General features: G+C 42.5%; 1 protein-coding gene across 1 annotated transcript in view; it reads right to left on the bottom strand.

Annotated features, from left to right (window-relative positions):
* Nucleotides 1-18,475, bottom strand: part of EXO1 (exonuclease 1) — a 237,624-nt gene that overhangs the window by 173,253 nt on the left and 45,896 nt on the right. Inside the window, exon 3 of the mRNA XM_086927581.1 lies at nt 1,354-1,473. Within this exon, the coding sequence (XP_086783707.1) occupies nt 1,354-1,473 (120 nt within the window). The remainder of the gene's footprint in view (nt 1-1,353; nt 1,474-18,475) is intronic.

Genomic DNA, 18,475 nt, shown 5'->3' with positions numbered 1-18,475 from the left:
CTACCCAACCGATAATCCTAACATTCCAACTTCCTCGTTAGACCCTCTGCAGATCATCCACTTGTACTTTCAAGAACAAATTTACAAGAGCAAACAATTCACACAGTGAAGGCAGTCAGAAGCTTCGCCCACAAATAAGGCATGCTGGTCTAACAATAGCCTTGACTATAGTAGATTCTTAACACTTAACCCGGTCATCAAAGAAAAAATATTTTTGTCAATTCAAACCTCTTCCTGGTACATTCGATGTTTCGGAATTTATTATACAATATTTAGAGGCAGAGGAGCACAGCACTAGGGATGCAACGACATGGCAGCTGCCAGTGCAGCAGAGGGGTTGAGAAGAGGGAGGATGGGTATATTGTTCCGGTCATTAGAGAGAAGGTGAGAACTGCCTTGGGGTTGTGCATTTTGCAGAAGGCCAACTGCAGGGCACTTTTGGGTGGTTATAGATGGTGATTTAGTGCAAAATGTCTAAAGAGCTTTATAAGAAGCAAACGGAGAGAGGAGATAAGCGGAGGTGGTCAGCAAATAGCGTTTTAAATATCATACTAACAATAGTGTTTAGGAGGCTGACCATATGAGCAGAAGACCTATAAGCTGGACAACACAAAATGGATGATAAATATGAAGGAGCGCAATACGTTTGAATGATTTCATGGGTAGAAGAGTCGTCATGAGCACAGGAGAGGGGGGGGATTTGAGACCATGTGAGAAGGGTGAATGTTAGCATACAAGGTGGGGAGAGTGGCATCCTGATTGTTAGCCGATGAGCTTAGCTGAATAAAGTCGATTACAAGCAGGGCAGGGAAAATCATGCAATGAAAATCGATCATGGGGATTAGAGGATAGGTCGCAAAATCTCAGGAATGCAAGGGGTGTGTCTTGCAAAAGCAGTTCCCAGAAGAAGGGCCTGGCAAAGTGGAGAGTAAAGTTGAATGTTGGGGAGGGGAAAAGGTGAACTGGTCATGCTGCGAGAAATGTAAGAGTATGCAGTGACATAATAAGAGTCATAGATATGCTAATGAGGGCTCCACTCATGTGTCCTTTTTGCTAGGCGGACCGGTTACCAATAAGAAAGAAGCTATGAATCTTGTGCGTTTAAACTTTCCATAATGGCTGCCATTAATCATTTCTCTTGCTTGTAATAGGGAAAGGCTGTTGGGAATTAAGCAGGGCCTTGACGTTTGGTACAGTTCAACGAAGACAAACAATTGTGTAATAACTTCAGACAATACACCATGCCCAATACTGACATAGTACTCCAAACACACAATGAAATTGCAGATCAAGTCAAACAAGACAATCTCATCGCTCCATAATAAAATGTAAACAATATTTAAAAAAACGTACTCTCGCCTCGACTTTTCCACTTCCTTTTTAGAAGGCAAAGTACATCCATCAAAGACGAGTATGGGCTTGATTCCGCACCCCAAGAGCATATCGACAAACTTCATGCAGTAGGCAACATATCTGGAGAAAGAGAGACGTTAACTGTTAACAAGAGCTGTAGTACGACTTCCTGGGTTCGCTCAATACTGTAGCAGGGACTCTAATTTACAATATTTAATGAAAGCACATTTAAATTAATACTATCATCACATTTCTTCCCATATAGGTCTCCAAAAACAGACCTATGACGGAAAGATGATTTCCAAGAGTGCAGCTTCTGTTTTAAACCACTTTTTTTCTTGTTTTCAAGCTTTCTGCATGGCTAATGTAGGTCAATGGTAGCAGTTAACATCTCCCTATTTCTCTCTAAAAATCCTATTTTTGTAAAGATTAAGAAAAAGCATGCAGACATTTCCAAATTAGCCCACACGTGTACATTATCTGTCTCACCGATTCACCACTTGATATTTAGACATTTTACTCATTTCAGATAAGAAACTTTTGTATTCAGTGCTAACAGCATAAAACAGTAAAGTATAGTGTAGCCTCTCTTCAGTGAAAAAATAAAACTAAATTCTGCGTACTGTCTTCAGAATTAAAACAGATGTTTGTCAGATTTTCACACAGCATGATGACCAGCAGACATAGGCGTCTGGGGGCTATATGATAACCCAGCCACTATGCTGACCCTAGACAGTTCCTCTCATTAAGCATATGCCGGAGATCACACCAATGGCATGGTCTCCATCCCCACTGCCGACAGGCTAAATTAACTAGAGAAAGCAATCATCATGCCAAGTTCAGTTCCATCCAACCCCAGACTAAATCTTGATGTTGCTTTTATTATTTCATGCTACTCTTATGTCTGTAGGGCTCAAGAGGCAGCAGATCACCTAAATGTTCTTTTCATGCTAAGCTAACACAACTAGTTTCTTGAATGTATGCTTCTCTGCCACCTTCATAGGAGTGCGTGGCATGGCGGTGAGACTGCGGCTTGTATCCCTGAAGCCAGATTCAATTACTTCATCCCTATATAACTGCCTTTGAAAAAGAAGCCCATTGTGGTTAGGAATAAGAACCTAATAGATCTGGACTTAAAAAGGGAGCACAAACATGAAGAAAATAACTAATAAAGGGATGTAAACAATGGACAGGTCTACGGGGAAACGTCAAATACTAGTGTGTTTAGAAGCATCTCGTCCAAACCATAGCAATCTTTCTCGCACTTGATCGCAAACATTACATTTCAAAGCATAGTAAGGGTCATTTCACTTCAATAACTGAAGCATCAGCTCAAACTCACTAGTGCCCTGGGTTTTGCTGCACTGATTAATGCACCATAATAAAAGGCATTAAATAAAAGTCAGAGAGATACAAAGAACAGACCATGAAGGGCCACCCCATGCCTAAACCTAAGCAAAAAGAGACTACATTGTTCAGGCTTTGAATAAGTGAATAAGCAATTTTAAAACACTAATCTGCCTACCAATCTGATGAAAAAAGCATGAAATATCCAGAGATGCTGGCTGCTCACTACAGCACGTATGCAATTGGAGTTCAAACACTGAATTCCTGACTCAAACCAGATTAACTCATAACCTTTATAGTAGGTGGCCTGCAACTCAATTGATTGGCCCCCTACTAAAGATGCCCTCGAGAGAGGATTTTTTTCTTCTTTTTTTAAAGCATCATGAGGGACTCAAGTCTATCATTATCACCACCTGCCCCAGATTGGAATGCCTTAGAAGGACTTACTCACAAGACCGGGCACCACAATCATCAGTAGTGCTGTTGTGACAGATGTTCTAGCCAAACACGGGAGTCACCACCGTGCTAAACTGGAGGTCACCCAATGGGATCACTCAAACAAATTGAAGTGTTGAAAAATGGCTGAAAGCCATCATGTCAGTTATAAACAATCAAAATTATGTTTGTGATGTATTGATAACTATATAGGTATTTTTTCCAAACGTTAAAGTTTCTCATTATTTAACTGCTTCTCAGCCTGCTCACAGGTTTGCTATGGTTTGCATTCTTCTCTGAAAAAACACTTCCTATTTCAAACTGAACGAACAAATCATAGCCTCTACCTCCAAATCCAATAAGATAAAACAGTCAAAGCTTTCTCTTATAAAAGAAACGAAGGCTGTTAAAATTAGTTTTAGTATTCGGGTCATCTCTATTAGGTAATGACCACAGGAGGGAGAAGGCAATGAGAAAGAAGTTGCTTACATGTAATATTATTTCACTTTCATATGTATGGTCTCTGAAGTCCTACATAAACAGTAGAGTAACTATATCTGCACATGTGCAGGATCCCAATATATATTTTTAAATATACATGGTTTGAACTTTCAAAATCACTTAACATTAGGCAATAGAATCAGTCCATTCTAAAATAAATGTAAATGTATAGGCATTTATATAGCGCACTACTTACCCATAGGGTCCCAAGGCGCTTCGACCACTGCGAAACCCTTCCTGGCTTCCCTGAGAGATGGTCCCTTAATGGGTATCTCCAGGGTGAGACCAGGCATCCCCGGCGGTCTGGTGGGGCCGTTAGTGAAGATGAGGCAAGCTAGTGCCCAGAGTTGCCGAGTGTGATCGCTGATCAGAGTGGGCACCGAGGCGAGAGAATTATCGAGTCCGCTGACCCTGGTCCAGAAACCTGCCGCGCCGGGAATCGAACCCTGGTCCCGGGCCGTCCTCTGCTCTCGGGTCTGCCGCCTCTAACCAGTGAGCCACACTACTTCACCAATATAATCATACTAAGCAAACTCAGTAGTACTTATGTACTGTACAGACATGTTTTAAACATCTAAGACACTAGGCAGGGAAACCATGCTTATTTACTAAGGCTGTAGTGAAGTGAAAATGGGCATGGCCACCTTAAGGTCTTTTGAAACTGTGCTTTTCTTCCATAAACAGCAAAGTGTTTAGACGTTTGTGTTGGAGGTCTGACTGAAAAAGGATCTAACATGACCCGGAGCCAAAACTATGATCCAGATCACTGGAGAGGTGGGTGGGAGCTTTATAAAATTCGAGAGAACATTCGGGACAGAAAGTGCAGAATACAAGTATGAAACTTTTACTTGCCCATCATGGGATTGTTGCTGATATTCATACATGGTAAAACAGATTAGCACGCTAGACCCAATCTCGGAAGCTTGAGGGCCAGGAACACAATGAAGGAAATTATGCAGACAAATTGCACTGAGAACTTTACCCACTAGAGCTTTGTGTTTACCATGTAATGATCTGTTGGCTAGATGATGATGAAGCTAGAGGCTATCCACCTAGCAACGCACTAGAGGATGTCTCACCGCCACAACCTTCTATTTGCCCAAGCACAAGTTCTTTGTGGTTTTTTTTATCTACTGAATAACACTAGATCTCATTAACATCGAATTTACATAAAGGCAGTGTGTGTAGGGGAAGAGTTCAGAAAGAAAATTGGTAATGTGCTTGACTAATTATTGTGAGCCTCTGAAATGACTGATGAAAGGAAAGAAGGTCAAGTTCGTAGCAAAATCTTATTATTATGGAGAAGTGGAAGTATCATTGATGAAAAGAGCATGAAGCTCAGTCATATTTCTGGTTGAAGTGATAGCTACAGGAATGAAACTTTCCATGACAAGCAATATTGCCTAATCTCATCTTGTGCACATATTGAAAATTGTGTCATGATAACTTAAGATAGCATGCTATAAAATTATCCAAGTAAGAGAAGGGCTTCTTAATAGCTGAAAACGTCCTGATGCATTCTAGGAAATGCATACTCCTGAAGTTGTGCAAAAAGATGCCTAGACGTTTGCAAAAAGCCGCTAAGAGACAAATATACTTGAATAGAGGAGAAGTGTAAGCTAGAATTAGCCAAATAAAGAAGGCGAAGGCAGTACAGCATATTCTTGTCGCAGTGCCTGTTCTCCTGTCAACAGATGTAGAACCTCTTCCCAGTGAAAGAATATAAAAAGCATGTGGCAGGGATTTTCACTTATTTGGCGATAGTGAATGTTTAAATGACCATTCTGTAGGTAATCAGAAAACGGAAGGTATAGCTTAGCAATGATGCGTAGGGGTGCTTGATCTTTAACATTTTCAAAGTAAAGATCGGCTTGCACAAATGTTTTCTCTGGGGTTTGGGTACCATAATTGACAAGGCCAGTATAGAGCAATGAGGATATTCCTTATTTAGTACTGGTTTAAGAAGATGCCACTTGGAGTGGTAAATATTAAAAGTACTTTTCAATTGTGCTAAAGCATTTTTGTTACAGACCACAAGAATACCCACTGGACTGCCATTCTAGGAATCTAGATGCTTAAACCTTGCTATTTTGCACTTAATTCCAGGATAAACCAGGCCCGAGATGATGTGTTTGAGACTTTTACTGTTTAACACTCACTTATGCTGTTCCGGTGGGTGTCTGCTGAAGTGGTCTACCTTTGACTTTTGAACGTCTGGCAAATGGACTGCTTTGACGGGACTAGCTGCCGGTGCCAAAATATTTCGGCTACTAGCGCGGGGAATCTAGATTGTGTGCCTCCTAATGTCTAAATTAGTCACTTAACTGAATTACCGAATATAAAGAACACATCAGTTAACTGTGGATTGAACTGCTCCTCAGCTCACCCAACAGCCAGTCAATATATGGTAAGAAGAACTACTTGGTGAACACAGATTCACATGTTATTAGATATGCTTAGTTAAAACTAAAAGGAATGATTAGTTAATAAAATTGAAAGGAACATGCTAAAAGTTTGTTTCTAAAAATACAATAAAAAAAGAGATCTTAAAAAGGCATCAAGAGATTATTGTGAAACAGATGCTAACGACAAATTTACACATAAAACAAAGTACATTTAGATAAGCTTCTTTTAATTCGTCAGGCTACCGTCTTTAAAACGGTGCTGACTGCAAGATACACAGCAGGCATAAGATTCAATTTGCTTGTTTTTTGTTGCAGTTAGTTTACAACTTATGTCAAAAATCTAATAGTTTGCAAAATGCAGTCTTGTATTGCCCTCGTTAAAATAAAGTATGGTGAATTTTTGTTTCTAGTTATTTAAAACCATAGCAATATAGCAAAAACATTTAAAAAATAGCAAAGTATAATGATGTCTCAGTTAATCCAATCATGCATACATCTATCAATTTTAGTGCATTGTAAAACTACTTATACTTTACATCTTTTAAATTAATTGTAAAATCCGAATGCATGAAATAGACTGCCAATAAAAAAGGGACTCGTTAGGTGCCAGAGCGAGGGGGATCCTGTCAAATCGTAGGGGGGTCACAGGCCAATGAGCAAACTGCAGACGGCAATCAGATTGAATTTAATAAAGTGCATATCGCAATGTCATGTGGCCTATTGGTTTTGGCTCTCTCCGGACCTACCTGTCCTGGAGCATTCAGTTGGTAACGTGTACTAAGCTGTTTCATTTGACTTCATGAGCCGAGCGGATTCCCATTTGATTCGCAAAATTATTTTCTGATGGGAACGCACCAGAAGCACCTAAACCCTGCTGGTCTTGGCCGGCTATGGCCAGGGGGCTGCGTGTCGCGAATGAGAGTACATAATGAGATCGCCTTAAGCGACAACATTTAGGATTAATATAAAGCTGGTAGACTAACACTTTTAACTGCCCGAGGAGCACAAGCTTAATAACGTAAACGCTTCCCTAAAGAATTTTTACACACATGGCTGAAAGCTGTGCGTCATCTCCACTCAGACATGCAGTAATGTCATTATTACATTGTGTTATGCCCAAGAGCCGAAATATCGGCGTTAACCAGTAGCACCTTAAACTTTTTAAACAAGGGCAAGTGCAGACCACATGCATCAATGATTCCTTTCTAAAATTACACAATCTGCAGTTATGTTCGGGAGAGCCTTTTAAATGCCCAAATTTGTATGCTTTTAGGGGAATTAGCCTGCATCTCAGCCTCATACATTTTTTTTTGTTAAAAGACCAGTTTTATAGGGCTGGATAGATACAAGGCTTTTCTCTGTTTTCGTAAAAGGTCACACAAAGTTTCTCATGGGCCTTTCATGATAGATCTTGCCTGTCTTTCTCTCACGATTTTATTTTTGCCATTTTAGAGGTTAACTTTGGAGGCTGGTTTTAGTCACAGCTCTGGGCTACCAGGAGTTCGACTAAATTCCTTACACAGTGTAGCCAATGGAGTTTCTTGTCCCGGATGCCGTGCCATATCAGTTCTTTGAGGGAACCTGTGGAGTTATCCTTAAGCTTCGCATAGTAGCCCACAATCCAACCTTTCAACATACATTATTGTTTGCAGAGTCTGAATTCCAGCCGTATTTCGGATGACGACAAGCCGTCTGTAAGGCTGAACACGTGTCTTTAGCATCGAGTTTGGGCTTTGTCCAGCCATGTGGTGGTGATGTCTGCAAACATTAATGAGCCGCAAGTGAGTTTGCATGAACTCGGCATCGAAAACTGTGCAGATCCCAGTAAGATCTGCGCCACAAATTTTTTTTGCCAATTTTTTTAAAGCTCATTGTCATAGACAAGGCAGTCTTTTAGGCCAGTGAGCTTTGTTAAATGGGAATCACGCTGGTTGAAGCATATGCCCAGATACGTTAGGTTCAATACTTACTCCTAAACCAGGTCGTTGAAGGAAAATATGAATTTGTTGGCAGTATCGTTGTTGCAAACTCCACATACTATGAGTTTTGTGGTTGCATGATTAACTGCTAATTTGTTTTCCTCGCAATACCAAGGATCGCTAAAGCCCTACTGCCATGTGATCAAATAATAACTTGTCATCTGCATACTGGAGGCAATGAATGTGCTGCAAATTTGGGCAAGAGGGCACAGGTTGAAGCTAGCAAGTCATTTATGTCCGCCAGACAAAGGTGGAACAGACGCAGGGCTAAAATGCCTTGTTTTTACACAAGTGTTGGTTCATATCTTATGGGTTGTGACTCTGTTGGTCGATATGTTCACTTTCACCCAAGTTCTGATGTAAAGGCTCCTGATAACTCTCCATAGGTTTTCCTCAATGCACCACTTAAACAAGCTATAACTGATTGTCGGCAAGTCCACACTCCCAGTGAGTTGAAAGATTGTCCTAAAAATTGCTGTCACTTATGAATATTGGGCAAATGCAAATAATGTGCGCAATAGTTTCTTGACCTTGATTACAGCCTCTGCAGGATACACTGATTCCTTTTTCAAGCCATTTCAGAGCAAGGTCCAAGGTTGGGAAGTCACCCAAGCAAAGACGTTTGGTTTCTATTTTTTTGTGAAGTGATTTACTGAAGCTTAGGTATTCCTGCTGCACTATAGTCTTAAAGGACTGGATGGTCATCCTGGAGTGAGCGCGCTTTAAGAAGATGTTTTTATTCTCTAAAAGAGAGCTTCACATATTTTTAACATGTTTACTAAAGACTTGTTATGAGGCTAGGATTACCCACAGTTCGCTTATTTGTAGAGACACCGTACTGACCGTAAATAGTCACTCTGTGGACCCGTATTTCTAAAATATTCAGTCCAAAGCCTATGATCTAATGAGTCTTCCTTGGCTGCTCTCAGTTTGTGACAAATTTGACAAAGGCTTCTCATCTTGCATATTTTACTTCACAAGGCCGACCTCCAACCTGATTTGTGCAGGCGAGGCATTCTGAGGTGGTCAAAAAAGCTGCCTATAGGTGTTAAGGTTTAAGGACTCTAGCCATTCAGATTCACAGCCACAAAAATGCTTCGTAACCATAGGTTATGGTAGGCAGAAGCTATGATTTTAAAGCTTCCAAAATAGGGAGGAGCGAGCAGTTTCCAAACCTCTTCTGAAGGGATTTCGAAAGCTGCTACGAGAGACCCTGGCTTCAGGGGTGTGGAATTTAATAAAATATTTTCCGGTCCATGGACAAGTTGCTTCATAAATCAACATGTCCTGTAAAAAAAATCTACTTGTCCCTTGGATGCCAAGTAGTGCGGCGACAAGTTATGGCAGAAATCTCATTATATAGGAGCTCTGATAATAGCCTCTCTGATCATGCCAGGGCCAATATATTGTAGGGTTTGAATTCTAGCAATTCCATTTTTTTGCCACCTTTGCACAGATCTACATACTGGAGCTGGAGGTAGTTTTAAGTAATAGTTTAAGGGTTGGAATGCATGTTTGGGTCTGTGCAAGCCTACTAACTCATGTTTTAGGAGTTTACCAGCTCTTCTGTATCTTCCCCATACTGAGAAAGGTTGGAAAGTTACTCTTGGCAAGGGCAGAAGTGAAACTTCTTCCAAGGTTGGGAAAAAAAGTGGTTGGAGGGAAAGTTAACTTGTAAAAGCTCAAAGGATTCTCGCATGAGCAAATCTACAGAAGCATATTTGCTTGTGCTAAAATGCAGTTTGCTAATATTTTTTAGGAGAATGATTTCCTGGCCAACCTCTGTAAATTATTATGAATTCATTGAAGCTGTAAATCAGCACTACTGCAAGGACATATACGTTGGGTGAACTTTTGTGTCTTAATTTAAGAATTGGGTTCCAAATTATGTCTTGAGATAACAAATACCTTTTGTTTTTATTGAAATGCTCTCTCTCTCTATCTCTAGACTGGTTTCACTGTCAGTAATAACATTATGTTCTTTCACAAGAAGAATATTGAAACGCAAAGCAGTTTTGTTCAGTGCAACAGACTATGTGTGCTTTTTGAGACCTAAAAACAATGTTTTTGCCAATGTTTGTTATGTGGAGAGGGCTTGGAAGTTCCCACAACAATAAAGTTTTACAAACAAAATTCAAAACAAGACATGCATGCATTTACAAATCAAAAGGCTGACCACCAATGTCAGACCTATTTGCTTTGACAGTTATTGTTTATTTTCATGATTCCCATAATCTTGTTGAAACTGGTTGCATTGATTTTTAATTCTGAATATTTTTTAGGAATATAAGTATGCATCAACATATTTTACTAGATGAGGCTTCAAAGAAATTGTACCTACATTTTCAAAGTAGTTTAGCATAAGATTTTATTTCCTAGTTGCATTTTTTGTGAACATTTTATTTTGAAAGCAAATACTCGTCAATCTTGCTTTCAAGCTTCTAAAAATATTTGCATCTAATCAAAGTGCATTCTGGTAGCATTATACATAGCCTCATATTGTTAAACTTTGCAAACATGCGTATACATTTTTATACTGGGACCACTGCCAGCAGTGCAGTCCGAGCTTACAAAGTTTCTGTAGAGTGGTCACTCTAATAATAAAGGCTTTACATTAATGAACCATAAATAAAAGTTCAAACAGCACTAACATATGGACATAATTATTCCCTTAACTGCAGACAGTGCCCTTCCCTGATCCATAATGTGGTACTGTAAACTGGCAGCAAAGCTTCACGGGGTTGGGCTTACTTGTCCTGAGTACAAACTAAACATGAAAACTTGTTGTCCTTGACCCCAAACAATATGTCCTGGGAGTCGGGCTATAGGAATTCCACACCCTTGCTTCACTTTCAATTGTTCCTTGTGCTGTGAAAAAAAAGTACAGTTTGCATCAATTATCACTCCCAGATACTTGTAGGCTTGCTCCTGAAATGGATTGTGGGTATTTAGATGCTAAGGTTGCACTTTCTCAGATCTTTTGTTAAATGTTAACACCTTTGTTTTTGCAAGGTTGGTGTTCAAGTTTGTGCAGAAGCCTTTGTAGGCTGACCTTGGTTCTGCTGAGAAGACCTATATCATCAGCATATAACATACTCAACAATGGTCCCCCCAAAATTTGGGTGCATGAGCATTTGTCTGGTCCAGGTCTTGGGTGAGATTGGCCAGGAAGGGGCTGAACAATGCTGGGGCGAGCACGCGTCCCTGTTGAGGTCTAGATCTTACAGGAGACCCTTTTTCCATGTTCTAGTTTTATCCTAATCCACGTATCTGTGTAGAGTTGTTGAACTGCTTTCAATAGTTTCTCTGGGATCACGCAAGCTGTAAGTTTACCCAGAGCTTTACCCTGCCTACACGATCAAAAGAAGGCTTCAGATCCAAAAAACAGACATGATAGGAGATTTTGCTTTTCTGAGCTTTTCTTATTGTAAGGACTAATACTGTCAAATTAGTCAGGGTGCCAATACTGGGGCAAAAGCCGGTCTGATTGTACCGAATTATCTTCTGGTCATCCGCCCAGCTGTTCAGGTGCAGAGTAGACGTCCAGCATAGTATTTGGCCTTATTATCTAACACAGCAATCAGGCAATAGCTATTGGGAACACTACTTTGACCACCTTTAAAGATGGGTGAATGATTGCTCCACACCAAGAGTCTGGAATTTGACTGGAAGCAAAGCAGTAATAATACAGTGGGGCTAGAGGGTTCGCCCAACTCTTCGAGCTTGATTTAAAGAAAGCATTAGGCAGGCCACTCAGCCCTGAAGCTTAATCTGATTTGTTTATCAGTTTCTCGATCTCTCTTGCGTGGTAGATTTTTCCGACAGGGTTGTGCATTTCAAGCACAGTCGGAGATGTAAATATGTCCATGCATCTGTTTGTTTTCAAATAAACTTTTAGACGGGTATTATAATGGGCTACAAGATACTGCACCCAGCCTAACTCTCTGATATTGGCGTTGTTAGCAGCATTTAGGCCTCTTTCCAAATTTGAGCTCGTAGCTTAGCAAACCTGACTCCGATTACAGAAGAAAAGTTTCTATCAATACAAAAAGGGTTTTAGAAAGAGGATGAGATTAATGCCATCAATACAGCAATAGAAAGAGCAACGACAATAAACAGAAGTGATTTACTATAAAAACCACAATCTACATAGTCCATGACAAGAAGATCAAAGCGTGATGTTTATTACTAAATACAACTGAATCAAAGGAGAGAGGGAGGACTAGGTAAGCTAGTCTGAATCCCCGCTTTTATATATCAAAAATCAAGAAAGACTAGCTAGGTTTTTTACAGGGAAGACTCAATGGAGTACGTATGTTGAGGAAAACCAGTAGGTTTTTAGAAAGCCCTCACCCACCAACCTAGTTGGTGGCATGCTTCATCATCGGGCCCACCACAGTGGCACCTAACGTGCCCCGGGTGTGCTTCGACGCCAGATTACTGCGGAGCTGGTATATTTACTGAGTGTGCAGTGTGGTGAGTGTGAAGGTGAAGATTAAAAAGCCATACAAAAATCCCAGCACCCGAGGGTAAAAAAACACTATTTTAATAAACTGGGTCTCTGTTGGCATATTAAAAGGCAGACGGACACGGTGGAGTATGGATTATGACCTCCAGTGTCCTGTGTGGTCTACATGTTTCAGCCTGGCCTTTCTTAATTTAAAACAGGCTTTCCTCAGGACCAAGTGAGTATGTGTGGAGTTGAAAAGGTTAATTTACAGTGAGTGTTTTTTGTTTTTATGTGTAGCACTCCCTAAGGTGCTATATGGGTGAGAAGGGGATTCCCTCTCGCTTTGCTACATATAACATAAAAGGGGAGACAGACAGACGTACAGGGTAGAGTCATATTAGCATATTATTGCAAAAACAGTCGTCATTCCACCGTCTTATAAGGTGAGTGAACGAACTATGCATGGCTAAAGTGTGGTCTTGTCAGTGGCAAGACTCATGTGATAGTTATCTAGAAGCCGGTTGTTGTGGTGAGCTAGAAAACGGGAATACCAATGTGAGGTTCAGGTAAGTGAAAGAAAATTATCCTCACACAGTATTTTGCTGTTCAAAGCCTCCTTGGGTCGCCTGGCAGAGAAAAAGACCCTAAAAGAAGGTTGTATTGGTTTATAAAATTATCCGACCTGTAAGGGAAGACCTCAACACCTTACCCCAACAGTAGCTGTAGTGCGCAGCCTCATTACTCACGAAACTGTCGATCTGGTTCCTCCTTGGACCTGTCGTCCTTCTGCGGCGCCCGGTTGTGAAAGGAGGGCCTGGCCGAGCATGTTTTTAAAGCCTCCGTGATTGCCTGCACCTGGGTGAGGGTAGAAATAGAGGGAGGGGTGCTCTTGCGCGAAAAGCGCCATGTCATCTATGGTCTGCACATGCTTGGGGGGGGGGTAGTGGTCCCTATTCCGCGCGCGAGCCTTTGGTTATGGTGCTCCGCGCATGCGCGGAGGAGCAAAGGCTGTGTACAGCTGCCGCGCATGTGTGGGAGAGCGTAGGAGCGCTCGCTGTTACCAAGGACGCGCTTGGGGGCATAAAGAGTATATTATTGCTCATGGAGAAAACAGGCAAAGTGAATAAATAATATAGTATAGATGTGCTTGGGAGGAATTAGGATGGGAGGAATACAATTTAGTTTGTTGGTAGCTCAGAGTGAGACAGATTGGGTATATGCACAGCATTGTTAAGAGAAGAAAAGGAAACATCATACATCAGGTAGTGAGGGAATTCCACGGTATGGAGTCGTTCAGCCCCCCAGTATGAGTGGATAGACGGTAAATCCAACGTTGTTCTTTTTGGAGGAGATATCTTTCATTGTTTTCAGTTATGGCAAATTGTTCAATCACAGTCCAAGTGAAGTCATTTGGGGTGTGGTTGTGGGACAGGAAGTGGTCTGTAAGTTTACTTATATTTTTGCCACATCGGATGGTACTACGGTGTTCCGTCATTCTTGTCCGTACTTTGCGGGTGGTCATCCCCACATACCGTAGGCCACATCGACATGTCATAAGGTACACCAGGTTTTATGAATTACAGTTAGTGAACTGACGTTGTGTCCATACTCTGCCTGGTTCTAAATCCAGGGTTTTGGATGAGGATGTAAGGTGGCATACACTGCAATTATTGCACGGCTGGTGTCCTGTAAGTTTTGCTAAGCCCCAGGCATTGAGGACAGTGTTGTCTTTTGTGGCTTGGTTGGGCCTGGGTCTGGTGTGTACTAGGGAGTCTTTCAGATTCTTCGCCCTTTTATATGCGAATCTAGGTTTTTCCCAGTTTCGGTTGCCCGAATTAATAATCTTCCAGTTCCTGTTGATTATGCTGGAAACCTGGTTTGATACGGTATTGTAAGTGGTGACGCATGTCAGAGTAGGTTCCTCAGGAGGCCTTGTTGTTACCTCAAGTAGCGCCTCCCTATTTTGGTTTCGCGCCCTCTTGCAGGTGGTGTTCAGGATCCTTGTGGGGTATCCCCTGTCTTCCAATTTATGGACTAGGCTGGCTGATTGTTGTTTGAAATCCTGGATCCGGCTGCAATTGCGTCTGAGTCGCAAAAACTGACCATAAGGGAGATTTTCCCGTAGAGGTCTAGGGTGGAAGCTGTCAAACCTCAGAAGGGAATTCCTTGATGCAGGTTTGTGGTAGGTCGTAGTTGTCAGGCCATCCATGTCTGCTTTGATGTTGAGGTCCAGGAAGGCCAATTCCGAGGCACTGCTCGTACAGGTAAATCTCAGGTAGTTGTCGCAGGTATTGATCCACACGAGGAATTGATCCAGGGATTCCTGGTTCCCTTCCCAGATAACCAGGATGTCGTCGATATAGCGACGCCACATGCTGATGTTAGCTGCGTAGGGATTGTTCACAGATTGTATGTGTGTTTTTTCAAAATGGGCTACATAAAGACCAGCTATGCTGGGAGCGAAAACGCTCCCCATGCTCGTCCCATTGGTCTGTAGGTACAGCTTGCCCTCGTACTCGAAGTAGTTGTCCTTTAATGCAAGGGTGGCACATTCCATTATGAAGCTGCGTGGAGTGTGATGGTTCCAGGCAGTTCCCATTAGGACTTCCTCCAGTACTTTCAGTGTTGCGTCCTGCGGTAGGCTAGTGTATAGGCTCTCAATGTCTAATCCGACAAGGAGTTGGGTTTCTGGGTTGTAGTTGATTTCTTTAATCACATTGAGAAGATGTTTCGTGTCCTTAATGTACGATGGTGTAAGTTGCACTAGTGGATTTAAGAAGAAATCGCAGAAGCGTGACAGGGGCTCTAAGAGTGATTGATTTCCTGACACAATTGGTCTTCCCGGTGGTGGGGTTACCCCTTTGTGTACCTTTGGTAGTGTGTAGAAATATGGGGTTTTAGCATTTTTGCTGCACAGGTAGTCAGCCTCCTGTTTGGAGATATGTTCGGCATCTCGGGCATTTTTTACCAAGGTCAGTATCCTCTTACCTAGTTCTTCGGTAGGGTCCTTCTTGAGTGGTCTGTAATTCCTGGTGTCGCTTAGGAGTCTGCGACATTCAGTGTCATAATCCGTTTTATCCATGAGCACGATACCTCCGCCCTTGTCGGCGGGTTTTATGACAAGGGTAGGGTTAGCCTGCAGGCGTCTTATTGTTTCACGCTCCCGATGGGACAGGTTGTTGAAGGTGTTTTTCTCCTGTATATTCTCCACCTCAGTGTAGACCGCCTGTTCAAAGGCAGCAATCTCGACAGGTGTACTGGCGGGTGGTGGGACGAAAGTGGATTTTAGTCTGAGGCCTGTCTCGTTGGGGATCTCCTCTTGAGGGTCGTTAGACTCTGTTTTCTTTTCAAAGAAGGCTTTTAATTTTAATTTTCTAAAGAACTCTGCTAGTTCCATGTGTAATTTGAAGTGATCCAGTTTGGCTGTAGGGACGAAAGATAGGCCCTTGTTCAGGACTGCTATTTCTTCCTCTGTCAGTTGTGTGCTGGAAATATTGAACACCAGTTGGTCTTTGGTTCTCACTGCTGTTGTTATTTGCTTGGTCCCGCCTGTTCCTTGGTTTTGTTCCTCGTGTTCGAGCTCACTGGTTCCGCCTCTGGTGTCCAGTGGACCTGTGGTGCATTTCTTCTCTTTCCGCGATTCCTTCGGCCCTGTGATAAAAAAGGATATCTTTGATTCTGATTCCCTTGGAAGTATGGTATCTGTCCTGGTGCGTACATTGGAGGGAAACCATAGAATGGGGGTGGTATTGGTCCAAATTGTGGTGGCCCAAAATTGTGGTTCTGTGGTGGTCCCTGCCAGGGTTGCTGCCAGTGTTGGCCTCGTCGCCCTCTCCCTCTAGATTGATTAGATCCGGTGCTGGAATTGCTAGAAACAGAGCTGTTGTCCCCGGAGCTGTCGGAGTCTTTTTTAGCCGGGGTATAAGCATCGTCCGAATAAGGGTATGTCTTAGTGAAACTGAATCTCTTCAGATCCTTCTCGAAATTTTTAATTTTTGTCTGAGTTAGGTATTCTTTGTAGTCCGCCATCTCTCGATTTTGATCTTCTAGTTTCTTTTTGAAACCAGTTAGGGTGGTCTTAAAATGGCTCTCAGTTGCTTGGATTTCGATCAGGATAGCATCTGAGAGTCGTTTGGCGGTTTTGATGATAAGGACGAGCCAGTCCCTGGTGCAGTGCCAGGCGATCTGGGCCCAATCCTTCCTGAAAGTCGCATCATCTAGGAAGATTCTAGGAGCGTTGGTGACTATGAGACCTTTTGGGGCAGTGTTGGTGCGTAAGTACTGTGCCAAAATTACGCCATGTAGGATGGTCCGTATTCTGTTCCTTTTCTTCTCAGTTAGTGCATCCCAATCGGTAGACTGTGCAATGGTTGTGGAGATATTGAAGTCTGCCACAAGGGACGGGTCGGATAAGATTTCACTGACGTCATCTTCAGTGAACGTTAGACCGGTGTTTTCTGCCATGTTGTCGTATTTTTTAGGAAAGTTAAACTCTCACAGCTGTGCGCTGCCTAAATATCACTGAATCAAAGGAGAGAGGGAGGACTAGGTAAGCTAGTCTGAATCCCCGCTTTTATATATCAAAAATCAAGAAAGACTAGCTAGGTTTTTTACAGGGAAGACTCAATGGAGTACGTATGTCGAGGAAAACCAGTAGGTTTTTAGAAAGCCCTCACCCACCAACCTAGTTGGTGGCATGCTTCATCATCGGGCCCACCACAGTGGCACCTAACGTGCCCCGGGTGTGCTTCGACGCCAGATTACTGCGGAGCTGGTATATTTACTGAGTGTGCAGTGTGGTGAGTGTGAAGGTGAAGATTAAAAAGCCATACAAAAATCCCAGCACCCGAGGGTAAAAAAACACTTTTAATAAACTGGGTCTCTGTTGGCATATTAAAAGGCAGACGGACACGGTGGAGTATGGATTATGACCTCCAGTGTCCTGTGTGGTCTACATGTTTCAGCCTGGCCTTTCTTAATTTAAAACAGGCTTTCCTCAGGACCAAGTGAGTATGTGTGGAGTTGAAAAGGTTAATTTACAGTGAGTGTTTTTTGTTTTTATGTGTAGCACTCCCTAAGGTGCTATATGGGTGAGAAGGGGATTCCCTCTCGCTTTGCTACATATAACATAAAAGGGGAGACAGACAGACGTACAGGGTAGAGTCATATTAGCATATTATTGCAAAAACAGTCGTCATTCCACCGTCTTATAAGATGAGTGAACGAACTATGCATGGCTAAAGTGTGGTCTTGTCAGTGGCAAGACTCATGTGATAGTTATCTAGAAGCCGGTTGTTGTGGTGAGCTAGAAAACGGGAATACCAATGTGAGGTTCAGGTAAGTGAAAGAAAATTATCCTCACACAGTATTTTGCTGTTCAAAGCCTCCTTGGGTCGCCTGGCAGAGAAAAAGACCCTAAAAGAAGGTTGTATTGGTTTATAAAATTATCCGACCTGTAAGGGAAGACCTCAACACCTTACCCCAACAGTAGCTGTAGTGCGCAGCCTCATTACTCACGAAACTGTCGATCTGGTTCCTCCTTGGACCGGTCGTCCTTCTGCGGCGCCCGGTTGTGAAAGGAGGGCCTGGCCGAGCATGTTTTTAAAGCCTCCGTGATTGCCTGCACCTGGGTGAGGGTAGAAATAGAGGGAGGGGTGCTCTTGCGCGAAAAGCGCCATGTCATCTATGGTCTGCACATGCTTGGGGGGGTAGTGGTCCCTATTCCGCGCGCGAGCCTTTGGTTATGGTGCTCCGCGCATGCGCGGAGGAGCAAAGGCTGTGTGCAGCTGCCGCGCATGTGTGGGAGAGCGTAGGAGCGCTCGCTGTTACCAAGGACACGCTTGGGGGCATAAAGAGTATATTATTGCTCATGGAGAAAACAGGCAAAGTGAATAAATAATATAGTATAGATGTGCTTGGGAGGAATTAGGATGGGAGGAATAAAATTTAGTTTGTTGGTAGCTCAGAGTGAGACAGATTGGGTATATGCACAGCATTGTTAAGAG

This window comes from Lissotriton vulgaris, chromosome 6 (genome assembly GCF_964263255.1).
Source record: "Lissotriton vulgaris chromosome 6, aLisVul1.2, whole genome shotgun sequence".
NCBI classification, from domain to species: domain Eukaryota; kingdom Metazoa; phylum Chordata; class Amphibia; order Caudata; family Salamandridae; genus Lissotriton; species Lissotriton vulgaris.
The sequence above is the reverse complement of the archived record's forward strand: the minus strand, read 5'-3'. Positions and strand labels throughout refer to the sequence as shown.